This window comes from Aspergillus aculeatinus (genome assembly GCF_003184765.1).
Source record: "Aspergillus aculeatinus CBS 121060 unplaced genomic scaffold BO66scaffold_72, whole genome shotgun sequence".
Taxonomy (NCBI): domain Eukaryota; kingdom Fungi; phylum Ascomycota; class Eurotiomycetes; order Eurotiales; family Aspergillaceae; genus Aspergillus; species Aspergillus aculeatinus.
The window spans coordinates 25,494-43,686 of NW_020291541.1; the positions used below are offsets into that span (position 1 = coordinate 25,494).

Genomic DNA, 18,193 nt, shown 5'->3' on the forward strand with positions numbered 1-18,193 from the left:
CCAACTATAATAATATTATTACTAAAAGATTTAAGACTATTAAAACAGCCTAAATTATAAAGTAATTTTAAATCAGCTAAATAACTAGCTAATAAGCTAGAATAAAATTATTTAGTCTGTATATTTTTTATCAAAAATTGCTGTAAATAAAGATAATAAAAATACTATTATATTTAGAAGAGAATACTGTAACAGGCTATATTAGAAATATTATAAAGAATAGTAGAATATTACTGTTTAATATAATATTTTTTAAAAATAGTTATACTTATATCTAGTATAGCTAGTGATTAGTAATAATATAACTCTTATCCTCCTCTATATCATGACCACTGTTACATCACCATATAATACTATATCGATATATCTCTTTACTATGATTATCAGCAGACATCGCCCTTTCCCCATATAATAATCATTCTAGGGAGATTTCTATATTACCTAAACAGGTAAATATACAAAGATTATTTTCGATACAGGTACAGTAAAAGGAAAGTTGTCTGTGTACTTCCTCTATCAAATAGCTTGGTTCCAAGCACCACTTTCTGTATACATTACCGCCTTTTTAATTGCTTATTAAGGCTGATGATTAGTATATATTGTATTAAGAATTTAACAGTAGTAGCTTTTGCCGGAAGAGTTGGAGTATAACTAGTTCTAAGTAGAAAGAAGACAAACTTCTAATCGAGAAAGTACACAGACAACTTTTGTAGGACTGTAAAGATATATTATCTTAACTACATAATCATATGTGATAATTGATCATATGCCTACTAAAATATACTGTAATGATAAAGCGATACGTAATTCGCTATAACAATAAATAGTGGCCCCATGGATTGAATATTTAGATCGAGGTCTTACAGTAAGTTAAAAAATATACTAATTCTAATTCTATAATTCTGAAAATATATGTTGATTTTATTATTTTATATATTCTTTCTAACTTCAATTCTAATAATTATCTCATAATCTCGGACGCTGTCACAGCTAAAAAATTAATAAAAATACATTAGATTATTAGAATATTAATCCAATTCTAAATATTTTATTTGATCATTCAGACTATAAAACTGATAAAAAATATCAATCATTTGACTTATTAATCATATAATATCGGCCAATGTTTTTAAATATTTTTTTATCCTTTTTTATACCTCTAGTTTATATTAAACTAAAATTGCTAAAATTTATAATTAATTAGATATAGAATTAGATATATATCTATAGATATAATATAATCTATAATATTTTAATTATCTATATTTTTCTTTAATTATAAATTAAATTGAATCTATATTATATTATTAATTAATATAATAAGAATGTTCCCAAAACTAATCCCAAGTTTTATAATATGTACTAATATTTTAAAATAAGTATAATATTAAGAAAATCCTTCAAGAATACAAAACTGATGTATACGGGTGCCCACTTGCTTGCTGTGTCCACTCGCTTACCGACCACATTAGTAGTATTGGAACTCCCACAGGTATCAATAGTCATCAAGCCAACATGTTTGTAAGGGGTGAAACCATGTGACTGACCATCAGATAGGGGGCAGAGCTGCTGGCAGTGGCAAGCAGAACTACTAACTTCTTCGGGTGCTTCTTTATCCCCTCGGGCTCCAGGCTGACCTCTCTCAAAGAGCACAATTTGCACCAGTTTTGTTTTGGAAATTTGTCCTAGAGAGCTACACAGACTCAGGACCCCACGGTAGCCTCTTAGATCAACCGTCTTTTCAACTGAGCCTAAATTATTTTGTTCATGACTCGATACAGGTAGTCCCAAATGGCCATGAATAATGGCATCACTTATATCTGAGCCTCATGTTCATCTCTCCACGGACATATTTTGCTTCGCAAACACCAGATCAGGACCTTGTCCGTGCTGAATATACGGGTGATACTGAGTTCAATACACTTCAAGGGTGGCGTCCTGCCGGCCGCGTTCGTAATAGCCCGGCTGAAATGCTTTTGATTCACCAGGCAGGCAGTGTTCGTGTGGGCGAGGTGGTCCGGTTTGTCATATTCGTCTCAGGTTCCATCACCCTTTGCACTAATTGACCCCCCTCCCACCAGATACACGTTAACGTACACACTGGGGGCGGATAATATCCGCCCACCGCCGAGGAAATTATACGTGAAGGTCAAGAATACTACCCCCATTCCCTTACGAGCCGCGTATCTTCACGGTCCATACTCACTCTACGCCTCATGCTACCCATCCACATTCGACCCCAATGTCAAATCTTTTCATCACAACCCTGAAGCAATTCCGCAGTACGAGCCCTACCTCAAGGCAGGTGGTACTTGGTATGCGACGGTAACCCTTCCGCACCATGCGCAGCAATTTCAAGAGCAACCTAGCGGAGCAGAGGAGATGAACGATGGTGGCACTTCTACCTGGATCATCGAAATTGTCTCGCAGGTGGTATTTTCCAACACAGCATCCGTCAGCTTCGAGCTCTTAGTCGGTCGCGATGAAGCGTCAGTGGATCTCTTATCTACGAGTAGCATATCCCTGGTCGGTACATCAAAGCCAGCTCAATTGAAAGATCATTGGTCGCCTGAGTTGAGGGGTAAGCAGGTGTTAGCGGAGAGGGGAGTTCATTCTCAAGCGGTTACTCTACAAGTGGATGATACGGCCAGTCTTTGGAACACACCACAGCTACCCTTAGTTGGCCACGAAAAAGGAAGAGAGGAGAAAGATGAGTTTGTTAGAGATGCGGTTGCCGCGGACTCGGTGGCATCAAATTCGCCTGCTCAAATACCTACAGTTTCTGCTGATGAGAAGCGTCAGAAACGGATACATCTTGTTGTGTTGACCCATGGATTACACAGCAATTTAGGAGCTGATATGCTTTTCCTCAAGGAGAGTATCGATGCTGCTATCAAGGCCAACAAGCAGAAAGCAGACAATAGTTCCTCGAGTCGTAGCGCAAGCAAGCCCACAGGACTATCCTCATCAGACTTGTAAGTAATTTCCCTCTATTGGAGGCGTGCTGCGTGGTTTTCGCCTTTAGAACGTGGCTTTCCTTGCCCGATTTCTTCGTGCCTTTGCTAGGACTGGTGGTCTGACCGATAATAGTAGGCATGCTGGAGGCGACCAAGATGAACAAGTTATAGTAAGAGGATTTGCTGGGAACGCAGTGCGTACGGAACGAGGTATACAATACCTTGGTAAGCGTCTTGCGAAGTACATCCTTCAGATGGCGCATCTGGACATCCCCAGTCGTGCAACGAAGACGACATCTCACACTGGGCTGTACTCTAATCGGAAACGGCCCGCTGGCCCAGTTTCAGAACTTCCTCAGCATTGCTGCAGCAAGTCAGAGCAGTCAGTCTGCGAAGCTTGCGCTTATCAGATAACCAGTATCAGCTTCATAGGACACTCGCTAGGGGGCCTCGTCCAAACATATGCCATCGCATATATTCACAAGCACTTTCCCGCATTCTTCGACGAAGTTAGACCAATTAACTTTGTTTCTCTCGCGACGCCATTCCTTGGTCTCAGCCATGAAAATCCAATATATGTTCGGTTCGCCTTGGATTTGGGTCTTGTCGGTCGCACTGGGCAAGACCTTGGTCTTAGCTGGACAGCACCTAGGGTTCGAAGTGGCTGGGAGGCTCTAATTGGTGGGAGAGGAAATGCCAGTCAATCACAGGGATACGCAGACGCTCGTTCTAAACCACTCTTGAGAATTCTTCCCTGTGGGCCTGCGCACGAGGCGCTCTCAAAATTTCAACGTCGCACGCTTTATTCTAACGTGGTGAACGATGGAATAGTACCTTTGCGGACATCCTGCCTTCTGTTTCTCGACTGGAGAGGCCTTGATCGGGTCGAGAAGGCAAGAAGAGAGAATGGCTTGGTGGGCACGATGGCTGAATGGGGTTGGGCAGAGTTGACTGGCGCTAATTCGAAGTCTCCCCGGTCTCGGCCCAACGCCGAAGCACTGGCTGCTCTTGGTGACGCCTTTAGTGACAGCAAGCCGACGTCGCGCGTGGAAGAAGTTTCTTCGCCGGGGATCAATTGCACCATCGCCGAACGCCCTGTAGTTACTTCGACCAGTCAGCCTGCAATCGAACGGCCCTGCCCTACTTCTCCTGATGCACTCGCTGATTCAAAGGGAGGAGGGACATTAGTGGAACCGCATTTGTCTAGCACTCTAGCTAAGCTATTTTCATTCATTCGTCCGAAGGAGACTGAGAGCCTGTCTGGCGGGCCAAAGCACACCAGAATATACAAGCGCAGTCAGACCATTGCAACGCCCAATTCGGTTGCACACACCTTTCACTCTTCTAGCTCACATTATCGCGAAACGCTTGTTGGTGGGCAAAACCATGAATATGGGCTTTTTGCCCCCCCCAAGACAACCTTCTTCGAGTCAGCAAGTGATCTCCTCATGCCTCCTCTTCCTCCTCTTGAATTTATACTCGATCCTACGTCGAGACCCAGAACAATATTTCATGATCGCATATATCATCCCGAAGACATACCGCCACCAATGATTTCCAAGCGACGAGCATTTACACTCGCGCCTTCACAGAGAAGGCCAACTAATCATGCACCCAATTCTTCGGAAGACCATGTGCATGGAGAGCATGGCAACTCTGGCGAGGCCCAAAGCGGCCTTGGGGTCGAGGAGAAGATAGCCAGGGCTTACCACCGAGATTTGTCTTGGCGCAAGGTCCTTGTGCGTCTTGAGCCTGATGCACATAACAACATTATTGTACGGAGAATGTTCACAAATGCACACGGGTGGCCGGTCGTACAGCATCTTGTTGAAACCCACTTTGGACATGCGGAATCATCCCAGTCTGGTAAAGCGAACTCCGAGAGTCACCACGACCAAGATTGGGACGAAGACATCACACCTCTGGCTGGATCTCAGACATTGTAACTCGTACCTTAACATTTGGTACGAGACCTGACGGTTGAATATATTAGTCTCGTGCTCCGTGATATGCTGGTGAGACCTTGGCCTTATTGGAGGAAGGCCAAGGTACTTGGAAACCGGCCTTGGAACTGGGAGGCAGTAACCCTCTCCAATTCTAGAATTTGAACAATATTCTCATGGATCGTGGAAGTCGTAGTAGATGATTCTCGGCTCGTTTGAAACCATGCATTTTAATCTACTACAGTGGTTGAGGAGAATGTGCACTCCACCTATGACCTATGCATCAGTATGGCTTAGGGGGCCTTACCATTAATTCTGCTGGCAGACTTAAAAAAGTGTAAATAGTTTGAGCTAGACGATTGAAATTGAACCACCATTAGATGAGGAGGGAGGTGTACGCACACATTTCACCAGGGACTGTAGCACGCAGCTCAGTGCCCGTGGCCTTGCACCCATGGTCACCCATGGTCTTGCACACCGACGAATACCCAAGACTACTATCTAATACATTGTAATAAGAAACGTTCTCGAATTATGCTATGCCTCACTGATCATCTTCTGATTTACAGTGACAAGTTCAATAGATTGGTCCACAATATGACTTCACTGGCTTCATAAATTTAAGTGAAGAAAGAGCCAATTGACCATGCTGGGCGGGCACCTATCATCAACGCACGCACTTCGTACCGTACCTTTACATAGCACTACGGAGGTACTGTACAAGCGGGTAGCGAGTGGGGGTAGGGAGGATGGACAAGAAACTGACTGGCGAAGAAGAAAAATTCAACAACAAGCAAAGACAGCAAAGCAGGGCATCCAGGTGTGAGGGGCACAGAGGCATAGAGAACATAGCTTCTTACAATCTTCTTTCTTGGTCCTTTGTATTGATCTCGAGACATCCAACCATTTTTCACAATGCCCACTGAACTAGAAGAGGTAGGCACATACTGCACCATATACATCCTTGACCTGTGTCCAAGACTCTTAGCGGCTAATGTTCTACTCGCACTTGCACAGCTCGTCGAATTTCTACACCATGGCAATACTCAGATAAGACAAATTGGTATATATTGACCGATATCCCTCGCAGCTACTGAGTCAAGATCTGTTATGCTTCCGTCTTCCCCATTGCGTGTCTACCCTTGTCACGACTACTTGGCTCGACATAATCCTGACATCTGCTTCAATAGCGTGCGAAAACCTTGTTGGTTTCTCAACCGCCCAGCCAGAACTCTTTAAGCGCCAGCAACTCTTGCCGGTGCGGGATCTCAAGCTTCTGGTTCGCGATTATGCAGTCAGTGCCTCTAGCTCACCCTCGATTGTCTACCTGCACTTGCAGAGGATTACTGACGTTGACCCCATGGGATTGTTGACCAAAGCCAATTGCCAAAAATGCCTTGACAATACTCATCAACCTTTCCGCAGATGATGAGGTGCTGACCAATCTTGCGGAAGATGACGCTTTCCTTGAGACTCTTCTTAGGAAAATTACCGTAAGTTTTTAACTTGAATTACTCCCTCGCTACACCGAGGATCCAAATCTAAGCCATGGGATATGACAGAACATCAAGGAACCTAATGCAGATGACTTCGCCATGCTTTTCGCCAATTTATCGAAATCCAATAAGATGGAAAGGCTGCTTAGTCTCAAGCGACAAGCACCAGAGGGAGTCTCCAAGTCATCTAACGCGATGGACCAGCTGATGGACTGCTTTGTGAAGGGAGCCGAGAATGGTCTCAACAAACATGCAACATTTGACTACCTGTCTTATCTTTTTGCTGACCTATCCAAATCTGAGGTCGGGCGAGCATATTTCACTTCGCGGCAAGAGTATGATGACGTTGTGCCAGTGACAAAGCTCACCGTGTTCACAGAGCACAAAAGCACCATCCGGAGAAAGGGGGTAGCGTCCACGATAAAGAATGTCGCATTTGACGTCCCCTTTCATCCCACACTCTTGTCCGAGGACGAGGCCAATATTCTTCCCTACATATTGCTGCCAATTACTGGTCCAGAGGAGTATGCTGAGGAGGAAGCACTGGAAATGCTGCCTGATCTACAGCTGTTGCCGCCTGACAAACAGCGAGATACCGACACCAGCATCATCGTAACACACATCGAAACGCTTTTGTTGCTCACCACAACACGAGAAGGGCGCGACAGGATGAGGGCTGTTCAAGTGTATCCAATCATTCGAGAATGTCACCTCCACGTCAATAATGAGGATGTGCGTGATGCCTGTGATCGCCTAGTCCAAGTTTTGATGCGAGATGAAGAAGGCGAGGATAAAACAAGCCAGCTCCTGGCGGAAAATGCAACCGACACCTTGACTACAGCCCCCTCAGGCGATGATCAGAACGTTGTGGAGATATTCTAGGTAGATCCGTGTAATTAAGGCTCCCGGAAAACCGGAATCGCACGGGGTTGGAATTAAAGTGTATTGAGCTCTAATTCTTAGCAAGTATTCTTAGCATAGAAACAACGTTTCCTGGACAATTTATTGACTCCGGTAACATGTAGACATATGGCGGTAAATCTTCATTCCAACTATATACTGCGCATAAGCAACAGAATCTGCCAATGATACAATGTCTCGCGTATGAGGTCTTTGCATGACCTTTCGACCAACAAAGGCCGGTCGCAACAAAGGCACCTGCTTACATAACCCACTCCCTGCAACAAGGTAGACACCACTGTTCATTCATTCTTACCTCTATCTTTCTACTCCATTTTACATTTCATCTCACTCTTTACTCCATTCTAAGGTTCATCTTACTCTCTATTCCTCTTGAGATTCATGCTGGTACATCTGACCCTAGTATCACATTTGAAGTCCTTTACTCACCTCCGCATCTAAGCATCATCAATATTGCTGGCTCAATCGCCATCAAGCCTGAATATCAAAGCCTGAACACCCGTCACAGGCTACCATGACCCCTCCACCAAATGAAACAGCCCCGCGAGCTCAAACAGGCGCAAATGGACCTCAACCGATGAGGATTCGGCGACCAAAGGTGGCAGACCCTCTTGTACGACCGAAGCGAAGACCGATAGCAAAGGCGTCTACTTTGACATCTGCAAATGGTGGCCTTAAGCTCCCCCAATCCAAGCAAGCCACGCCTAGCACTTTGTCGACAGTCAGATCCGAGAAACCAACCAGGGTGAACTCTGGAAATGACTTCTCAACAAATGGGTTTAGTGGACCTTTGTTAACGGAAACATTTGTTGATTATCCTATCGTGACGACTAAACGAGCGATAAGAGAAGGGCTGAAGCATCACATTGCCAGATTCTCAAGTAAGAAATCGGTCGACCCTCGGGACGAAGCCCAGTTCACTCGACCTGTGAGGCTTCAGCGTCGAGATCCCCGGACACGTTCGCATGAAACTACCGCTGAAAAAGGCTTGGGCAACCAGCGCACAGGCTCCGAATCCGCTAACCAGGGTGATGACGCTGACCGCGAGGAGTTGGAGGCTAGAAAGGCTGCCCGAGAGAAAGAACGTGCAGACAATATGGCTCAAATAGCCCCTTCCATGGGCTCGGCGCCGAAAAGAGCAAACGCTCCCAAACAGAAGACGCAGCAAGTCTCTAGGACTGATATGACACCCGAAGAGATTGCCAAAACACGCATTAAGTATGAAGAAGCGTTGCCGTGGCATCTGGAAGATTTCGACAGCAAGAATATCTGGGTTGGCAATTATGAAGCTGCTCTTTCTGAAACCCATGCAGTATTTATCATCGAGAATACGGGGCAGATGAGGATGGTTCCTGTAGAGAAATGGTACAGGTTCAGTGCGAAGAACCAATTCAAAGCCCTAACCATCGAGGAAGCAGAAAGGTTCATGGCGAAGAAGGTGAAGGACCCGAGATGGTTCATGGAGAAACAACAAGAAATGGCTCAGCGGAAAGAACTGGAACAGTTTGCCAAACAGCAAAAAGTTTATGCCGGGAAACAAGGTACCGCCGGCGGCGCCGAAGGGTTGGAAGCCGATGACATGGATTTCGAAGAGGATCGCTTTGCGGATGATGAAGAGCATGACGACCTTTTCAACGAAGATGAGGAAGCAAAGGCGGCTGAAAAGAGAATTAAGCAAGATCAGTTGAAGGCGAATGTCTTCAACCTCAAAGAGGAAAAGGATTACGAGGATGAGGAATTGAGAGAGAAGAAAGAGAGGGAAGCGCGTCGAGTACTCGGCAAAAAGGTACGGAAGGCACTTCAGAAAAGAGAGAAGAACTACGATTACAGTAGTGGCTCGGACATCAATCCATACTCGGACGAAGAGGTAAGACTTCCCAACTATACAGCGTGCTCTTACATTGTGACTAAACCCCTTTAGAGCTCCGATGACAGCGAAGCCGAGCGGATGAAGGAAGAGGAGCGTAAGGCCGAGGAGGAGAAAGACAAGAAAGAGACCCTTTCCAAGGGCAATACCACACCTTCTGGCCGAACAAAGCACACCGACGCTCTGAAGAAAGTAGCACCCCGAAAACGTCTGGGATCTCCTTCAGATGCGAGTGGCACCGATACTTCTCGGAAGAAGGGTAAGAGCAAGTATTCTTTCCAGGCCTCGCAGCCTACATCTCTTTCCGTGTCTGGAACGCCCTCGGTGGCTCCTGTGAGTGCATGATTTGATCGCTTGAGTGATTTCATCTCTAACGCAAACGCAGGTAAGCAAAAAACGTGTTCGCCATATGCAGCTTGGGGGAGCAGGTTCTGCAAGCGATCTGGAGGGTGGCGCAGGATCTGGTGGAGAGGTAGGGGAAAGTGGAAAAATCAAGAAATTGAAGCTCAACCCTTCCTCAATGACACCACAAAGTGGTACGCCGCAAGGATCTAGGGCAGGAAGCCCAGTTCCCTTGAGTAATAGAGGCTTTCCCGGGAGTCGTGCGAGCAGTCCGGAGCCGTTGAGGGGTATGTTCAGATCCATAATGTGTCTTCATGCTTCGCAAAAGGTATAGTGCTGACAATTGACTTCCCACAGGTTCGACGCGCATCTCTACGCCAGGGCCTTCAAGCATCAGCCAAGGCTTCCCTACACCTGCTGAGATTCATGCCGCTATTCCACCGACTGGAATTCTAAGCAGCGATTTGCTGAAGATATTCCGTCCTCGTATTGGTGAATCTAAGGAGAACCATAGAAGATTCATAGCGATTGTTAAAGATGTCGGGGTGTATGGAAAAGAAGACCGGCTCCTACGGCCCGGCATTTTGAAGGAAGTTTAGCCTTCGATGATTCTTCACTCAACTTTGCCTACTACAAGCGTCAATGACTCAATTTACGAAATGCAAAGAATATTACCGTGAACATAATTCCCTGTGTTCTTTCCAGATGCTCAGAGCAGAGCAGATGAAATCATCTGTAAAGCGGGCTCAGCTGGAATATGTCATGTTATCTTTCTTCGCTCTGTGCTTAGAGCAACATAATTAACATACTTGTAGACACGTGGCAGCTCATTTGGATTGCGATTCTATGATTTCTATCTATATGTGGTCGTAATACAAGCTATAGACAGAGAACTCTTAACATAACAATTCTTGGGGGTTTTTGTGGGGCTCAAGGTATTACCACTGAAGAGTTCTTCTAAGTGATAGTTAACGGTTCTTTGCCTAGGGGCTCTTAGGAACTATAGTACCCTGATCTTGTGTAATGGTCAATAAGATTGAAGTGATTATCGGTTACTACCTTACCCACCGGCTCAGTGAGGTAGCAATAGGAAAATTGTAAGCGATTTGAGGCACTCAGGCGCGCAACATAGAGCGATTTCTTAATCCCCTGGTGGTTCTTAATAGTTGAATTGTCTGAGATATTAACATGTGAAGCAGCCTGGTAGCTGCATTGGATCATTTGGCTAGAATGCTCACGAACGCCGACAAAAACACGAGGCGTCAATAGCACATCTCTATGAAATAGCTTCCTGGACATCTGGCACCTATAATGATCTCTCAACACTGGCAACTGATGCAAAAATAGCTGGCAGATGATCCACCAATATGTAAGTCTAATCAAGAAGACATGCCCACTCATTCAGGAACAGGAAAATATAAGCTGGATTAGAATGGATGACAAGAATAAAGCCTATGTACTATAACAACGTTCTAAATCTCTAGCTTCGACCCGCGCTCTCATTTCCCTCCTCAAATTTGTCCCAGTTGGCCAAGATGTGAGCGATTCTGGGCGAGTTTGTGAGACGGTAAACGTCCTCGAAATATTCCTTTGTGATCTCAAATGGCCTTGCTGTAACGTTGGGAATGTATTTTCCGACCAGCTTACTGGGATCAATGGTGGTCTTGTTGATTTTCTTGAGCAGGAATGATCGGAAAGGCTTGACACCAGATCGAAGGAAGGTGCTGTGGAATGGTACGTCGATACCTCTCAAGGGAATGGTGGCGAAGCCGCGCTCAAGCGAGATGGGCCTAGGCTTGGACTCTGTTTGCTTCACACACTCGTCAATCATCTTGACGAGATGCGACTTGACGTCCTCCAAGGACATGCTTTGCATAAGAGCGGGAATGTCAATGTTTTGGGCCTTAAGGTAGTTGAGTAGATTCGTGAGACAGTCAAGCGCCCGTAGCTAGTCATGAGGTCAGCAATGTCGAGCTATCGACGATCAGACGGGGAGACACTTACATCACCAGCAGCAACATATTGCATATTGGCAACATTGTAATTGACAATCTCCAGAAGCCAACCAGTTTGCTCCGAGATATTTTCTACGACATACTGAAGGGCTTGTTCATTGAAGGTCTTCGAGATGCGGCTCGGGTTAACGGCACACATCGAGTAGTTTGAGCGACCTTGCTCGTCTCTTTCCACAGCCACCTGCATTGTCAATCCACGATAGAAGACAACTGAAACCAAGCTTTCAATGGGCATGACATCAGCGAGTGCTGCCAGGGCCGAGTATTCACCAAGAGAGTGACCAGCAAAGCTGCTGTCTCTTTGGACAAGCCCCTTCGAACGCATGTCTTCAAAGCTTGCCTTTTCCATCAATGTAAGGGCAGGCTGTGTGAACTGGGTCGCAGAGAGAAGCCCTGACGGTGAGCGGTAAGTATAAGATGTAGTCTCTTCGTCGATTTCCTTGAAGATCTTCTCCGACTTGATGGACCCGTCCGCGTTGACAGTTTCAAAGGTCATTGACATATAATTCTGACGGATCGCTTTACCCCGGGGGCCTCCGAAGTAAACGGTGAGTTCCCTGGGATTGTTCTTGACAATATCGATGATTGACAGACCGTAGTTCTCGATGAAGTGACGATCTGCGCGATCCCAGACCTCTCTTGCAACCGCGCTACTGGCATAGAGTTCCATACCCATTCCCTGCTCCTGGGATCCTTGTCCGGTGAACACGTAGGAGGTGACAGGCTGCTCCACCTCGGCCTCGCCAAGAAGGACCTTCTCTTCGGTCTCTTTGTTACTAGCCTCAACCTTGATGATCTTGCGACCCGCAATCATGCCGACATGCTGCAACTTGACAGTGATGATGTCGTTGGGTAGGACCATGCCCACTAGCGAGACATGGAAACCTCTCACGCGCCCAATGTTGTTCTCTGCGGCCCATGTTTCAACGTAGCTGCGAACGGCAGCACTTGTGTACATACCATGGGTGATGGTGCCTGGTAATTTAGCATAGCTGGAGAAAACCCGGGACACATGAATGGGGTTGTAGTCGCCCGAGACACGAGCATAGGTCTCGTTGGACGCAGGAGCACGCAAAACCAGCGGAGTCTTTCCGCTAAGGGGGATTGGGTTCTCAAAGTAAACTGGCTGCTCGATGGAAGTACCATTGCGCTGGAGGTAATCAATCACAGGATTTCCATGAGATGTACCTGCCTCATAATCCACAGAAGCCACCTGGATGACCTCCTTCGTCGGCAATTCCAGCAGCACCTGACCTACAGTCTGAACGTTGCTGAAGACGGTCTTGTTCTTGAAGCGAATCAAACTCTGAAGGCGGAAAGTCAAGGTCTGGCCCAGCAGTTCGACATCACTTTCATCCATGCGGAACCACTCTTTCGAGCGGAGAATGGCTACATCTCGGCTTGATGCAAGGTGAACCTGCATAGGCACCTCGTCCTTGCGTTGGAAGGTGTTCTCGAAGTCCAGGTAGGCACCACGGTACAGGAACTGACTGGTAACATGCATGATCGGCTTGCCATCTCTGAGAATAGTGCCACAGACCTCGACCATCTTGCCGGAGTCTTGGTTGATGACCGAATTGATTTGAGCCGAAGTATCCAGGACGTCCCCGACCTTCAATGGCTGAGCCCCAGGAACCATTTTGAATCCATTGGATAAATGAACCAGCTTCAGTAGGTCACCATCGATGGTACGAGGGAAGATAGGTTTGGTGATGGCCTTCCAACCGGCAACGATGGCAAAATCCATGGGGGCGAACACCTCTTTGCCAGGTCGGTCCACGAAAGCCTCACCAGTGTTGCCAACAGCATGAACAAAGTCAGCTACAGCTTGCGACGTGATTGTCTCACGTCCACCGTTGAAAGTGGCAGTCGTCGGTGTATCGAAAGGAACATCCTTGTTGCCAAACCAGACACGATAATAGAACTCCTTGATGCGATCGTTGCGGCCTTCCATGACCTCCCTGATGGGTGCGTACCCTGCCTCAGGGTGATACGTGAAGAGAAATGTCAAGGGAACGACAGCAGCCTCCGCGGTCCTACCCTCAAAAAGAGTAAGGCTAATTTGATTGTTGTCGTTCATCTTTACCTCGACCGTTTTGACCAGTTTGCCGGATTGGTAAGGCTCCCGCACGATAATACTCGTCTTGGATGGGTCATTTGGATGCGAGATTTCCACGTACATGCCTGCGACGGGTGCGACTATGCGTTTCAAGGGATTGGCATCGAAACGATGATCCTGAACGAACACGTCTGCCAAGAACAACGCATGTCTCCAGGAATACGCTGAGCCAGCAAGGACACGAAGCCAGCGATCCAAACCAGGCAAGTCCGCCGAGGGAGAAGATGACAAGCGGTAGGTGATCTTGTCACCGTCTTCCGCGATTGTTAAGCCGTCAATATCTTGCTCATCGTCAGTTCTGTCAAACAGTCCCCCAAAGTACTCGATGACAGGCACTTGCGTCTCGTCTCCGTTGTACACATCCTCGATCAGGCTCTTCACGTGACCCTGATGGATACCGTCCAAGATGTCCCGGACAGGCTCGTCAATAATAGTTGAGAACTTGGCAGCCATGGGACCCTGGAGGATACATGTCCTTCCGACGTCCTGGCCCACAACAGCCTCCAAATCCTCGCTCTGCCAGAGAGAGTCTTTCTTGAACCAGTACTCGAAATTCTCATCCAAGGAAGGTACAAAGGGAACGGGCTTCTGTCCCCGACGCTGGCAGAGTAGTAAGAAATGCTGAACGTCCTGAGCGTTGATCAACTGAGTGGCTGCCTCAGGGTAGGCAGCCAGGATGTTGTCAATATTAGGATAGGGAGCATTCAGCTCAGAATAATTTTGAAGAAGAGATGGCTGGCCCTCACTTGTAGTGAAGCGTTCCTCAACACGGCGGATGAAGTCGCCAGTAAGCTTCTTCAGAGACTCATCGATCCATCTTGACTCATGCTTGACATACATGAGATCTACCATGCGGTGGACGACTTCAGTGTAGGTCATGTCTTCGAGGTCAACGGTTTCGCCAGCAGCGTTGCGGCCGAACCAGACCTTATGGAAATCATCGTTCAGCTTCTTGATAATGTAATTGCGCTGCTTCTTCAGCTCCGGGACGCGCTTGGCCTTGTCCAATTTGAAAATCTTCTGGTCCATCTCGTGCCAGAACAACACACCCCTAGTGGCTAGCTTGTGAATCGGCTCACCCATTTCAGACAGGACAGTAACCACGCCTCCTGCGGCTCCCTTGTATGTCTTCTCCCAATCTTTGTCATCGAGGCCAGGTGCATCTGCGATGGCCTTCTTGGCATTCTTCGATGTATGAGCCTCTTTGGAGATCATCATGCGGCTGCCAAACAAACAGCCATCGAAAGGCATCGGCGGGTACCCGAAGCCAGATGACCAGGTGCCGGAGAGATAGGGGTAGGTATCCTCGGAGCCACCGAAGCCGCTGCCTGCCACAAGGACAATATTCTCATGACGTCTGATACGACTGTACATCTGCAAAATTGGCTGATGGAAGTCCTCGAATGAGTGATGACCACCACCACGGCCTCCGGTCCACTGAAGAATGATAGGGAACTTTGGGTTAGCCTTGGCGATATTGATTACCTGTTGGATAGCATCAACGGAACCCGGTTTGAATGCGATGTGCTTGATCCCCAAAGTCTCGATGTATTCATTCGCCACTTCAATGGACGGAACACCGGCACCAATAGTCAGACCCTCGATCGGCACGCCTTCAGACCTCAACCTACCGACCAAAGGTATCTGCCATGCCATAGCACGAGGATTGACGTAAATCAAGTTGATCGTGATGCCACGACCGGGAGGGATGGCCTTTTCAATTTTTGTCACAGCATCAGTCATGGTCTTGGCATTGTAGTAACCGCCACCCGCAAGCTCGATATGGTAACCGGCGTTCATTGTAGCAGCAACAAAATCCCAAGCAACAGTGGTGGGGGTCATTCCGGCCACCATGACCGGCGGAATTCCTAGCAGTCGGCTCATCTTGGTGTCCACGAAAGTCTGGCCCATCGCGTTCTTTACGAGACGTGGCCCGTACTCCTTGACCCAATCAATGGCGTACTTAACGGAGTGTTCGTCACGATCGAATAGCTCAGGCTTATATCCCACTTCAGCGTTGGTGCCATCCATAGCTCCCGCAAGTACCACACGAACACCGGTTCCATCCTTGTTGCGGTTGGTCAGGACACCCAAGCCAGAGATGCCACCGGGTCCGAAGTCAACGATGTGTGTGGCACCAGGGAAGACTGTGGCTTGCTCCCAGTTGACAGCATCATGGGTTATCATGCGAACTAACGCCGGTACGATGTTGGCTTCACTGGTCTTGCGCAGGTCATCACCGGTCTTAGTCCCGTAAACGGGGATGGCGAGTGATCCGGGGGATATCTCCAAGTCCTCCAGGTCTTCCAGGATACGGTCATAGGCCGGGTACAGGTACTGGCTATGGAAAGGTGCGGTGATAGGGAGAAATCGGTTGACGAAGCGGACCTTGCGTTGGGTGTAAGGAACACGGTTCTGATCCAGACCTGTGGGCGCTTTGACCTTGCGCAGGCGCAGATTAAGACCATACAAAGACAAGGGAGGTCCAGTAACAACAAAGTTGCGAGCGCTGTTGATCAAGGAAATAGAAATATGGCGGTCCTCGGGAAGATGCTGGTTGGTCATATCAATGTGGTCTTGCACGGCTGCTCTTGGGAGATCTCGGATAGACAGCATCGGAGTGGGCGCACCCTCTCCATTCTCAATCGAGTCTTGTAGAACCGAGGGTGCAATAGATGTACGCGGATAGGCTTGCTGGCTGCGAAGACCAATCCAGAAAAGCATGGTCAATGCATTTTTAGAAGTCTGCTGGAAACTTTCCCAGGAAGTGGCGGAGGCGATTGCTGCTGCGGTGACCACTCCCTGCGAGTGGCCAGTGGTTCCACTGAATCTTTCGAGGACCTCACCGGGTGCTTTACCGAGGACCTTGCAGGTAACAACGAAATGTGCTAGCTGAACCAAGCCAATTAACGGCAAGCTGACGGGTGCGGACACAAGATAATCTGTGTCAGGTTGAGAATCCGGGTCCTGGAGCCACTGGATGATGTCCAGTCCTTTAGGATAAAGCTTGTTGGCCTCGGGCTCACGCGAAAGGGATTGAAGCAACTCGGCGGAGGACGTGATCAGATCATCCACGAACGAGGGGTAGGTGTTATAAACCTCTCTTAACTCATCGAAATATTCTTCGATGTTACCTTGTCCCCCAAACACTGAATAGATGCTCGCCTTCTCATCTGACGCGGCTCGGAAGAGGGCCGAATCGTAGGGTTTGGTAGGCCGCCCAGCGGCAGCTCTACCGGCATAATAGGCCTTGACGACTAACACCTTCTTCGAGGTGATGCCGGGAAGACCAGCAGCAACAGCGTGCACATCATTGCCACGCATAAAGGCCCGTTCAAATTCGTTCAATGCCAATTTCAAAACCTCTAAGTAGGTGCCCTGGGCATCGTCTTCACCCTCTTCCACCTCCCGTGCAACATGGTCAATGTATCTTGCGACCAGTTCGGCGACCGAGGAGGGTTCATCGTCTTGCGCAAGCTCATCTGTCGGCTGTGGTAATGATGCTGTGAAACCATCCTTCAATTGCGATGCATGGAAGTGAAGCGACGTCGGGACGAGGAAAGAGAATTCAAGCGAGCCATGAGCCAGAATAAGTGGCCTCAATGACTGTGACGAGCGAGGGGTATTAATGCCCGTTTGTGGGCCGGTAGATGTTCCATACATCCTGTAGTTCTCGTGTCGTTAAAAGTCTATGAGCGAAAGGCCGAAGAAGGCGTCGGGGAAGAAAAATAATAAACGGAAAAGTGCGTAGGTTCTGTTATCGATAAGTATATATATCGGGAAATGAAAATTCGTGCCAGGAAGTGAGAGCAGACAATGGAATGAGAGGAGAAAAAGTGTGTATGGGCACATAGTCTGGTTTTCTTTCTTTCTTTTCTTCTTTGGGTGTGTGTGTTGCCTACCTATTTCTATCAGAAAATGTGAAATAAACCTCAACTCAAGGGAACCACAGCCGGTCCCGTCGTACAGGATAGATAGAGGAGGGGCGGCCGCCGGAGGAGGAGGAAGGTAGAAGAGTAAAGACAAGGAAGAGAAGGTTGGAGGAGGAAGAGAGGTATGGGGGAAAAGGTATTACGATATGGGGGAAGGGGAGGAAAGAGAGGGGAGGGGGGGAGAGAGGGGACAGTGGAAGAGCAGAAGGAGAGGGTAGAATAAACAGAAGGGAGTGGGATGGAATTGAAGCCTTGAATGGGCAATCAGAGAGCACGACTCGGGAGAGTGGTTCAGCACCTTGCGGTACTAGTAATAATTTTGGAATCCCGGCGCCGAGATAGGGCGGTTGTGCACACTGTTGAACCGGCTGGGCGGAGGAAGAGATCCGCCGACGTAGGCTGGTTGAATAGGAACTGACCGAATTCGGTATGGTGGGTGGCCGCACCTCCCCAAAACTCTGAAATGGTTGGGCTGGACCTGAAGGTGCGGTGACAATACCTGACCATGTCTGACCATTCCTGACCATTCAACAAGGTTGATGAATGCAGTGATGGTTTAGCAATCACCATCCAATCTTCACCAACAGATCTATTGAGTACT

The 18,193-nt window shown here is 47.7% G+C and overlaps 4 protein-coding genes across 4 annotated transcripts; 3 read left to right on the forward strand and 1 right to left on the reverse strand.

The window, feature by feature from the left end:
* The first annotated feature begins 1,503 nt into the window (after positions 1-1,503).
* On the forward strand, positions 1,504-5,169 carry BO66DRAFT_395914 (lipase ROG1 family protein). The gene is made up of 3 exons (XM_025648338.1): positions 1,504-2,020; positions 2,082-2,975; positions 3,091-5,169. Exons 1-3 carry the CDS (start codon positions 1,830-1,832, stop codon positions 4,901-4,903), a joined length of 2,898 nt encoding a protein of 965 aa, XP_025498645.1. The 5' UTR covers positions 1,504-1,829; the 3' UTR covers positions 4,904-5,169.
* Positions 5,170-5,676: 507 nt separating this feature from the next.
* On the forward strand, positions 5,677-7,391 carry BO66DRAFT_360222 (protein HGH1). Its single transcript, XM_025644996.1, has 5 exons — positions 5,677-5,836; positions 5,918-5,963; positions 6,091-6,194; positions 6,280-6,393; positions 6,463-7,391. Exons 1-5 carry the CDS (start codon positions 5,816-5,818, stop codon positions 7,276-7,278), a joined length of 1,101 nt encoding a protein of 366 aa, XP_025498646.1. The 5' UTR covers positions 5,677-5,815; the 3' UTR covers positions 7,279-7,391.
* A 245-nt stretch (positions 7,392-7,636) lies between these two features.
* On the forward strand, positions 7,637-10,338 carry BO66DRAFT_475485 (transcription factor IIF subunit TFG1). The gene is made up of 4 exons (XM_025653243.1): positions 7,637-9,184; positions 9,239-9,517; positions 9,570-9,813; positions 9,884-10,338. The coding sequence occupies exons 1-4, from the start codon at positions 7,832-7,834 to the stop codon at positions 10,123-10,125; spliced, it is 2,118 nt and encodes a 705-aa protein (XP_025498647.1). The 5' UTR covers positions 7,637-7,831; the 3' UTR covers positions 10,126-10,338.
* Positions 10,339-10,681: 343 nt separating this feature from the next.
* BO66DRAFT_395916 (tetrafunctional fatty acid synthase subunit FAS1) lies at positions 10,682-17,783 on the reverse strand. The gene is made up of 3 exons (XM_025648339.1): positions 17,563-17,783; positions 11,531-17,414; positions 10,682-11,474 (listed from the first exon to the last, which is right to left on the reverse strand). Exons 2-3 carry the CDS (start codon positions 17,321-17,323, stop codon positions 11,007-11,009), a joined length of 6,261 nt encoding a protein of 2,086 aa, XP_025498648.1. The 5' UTR covers positions 17,324-17,414; positions 17,563-17,783; the 3' UTR covers positions 10,682-11,006.
* Positions 17,784-18,193: the final 410 nt, after the last annotated feature.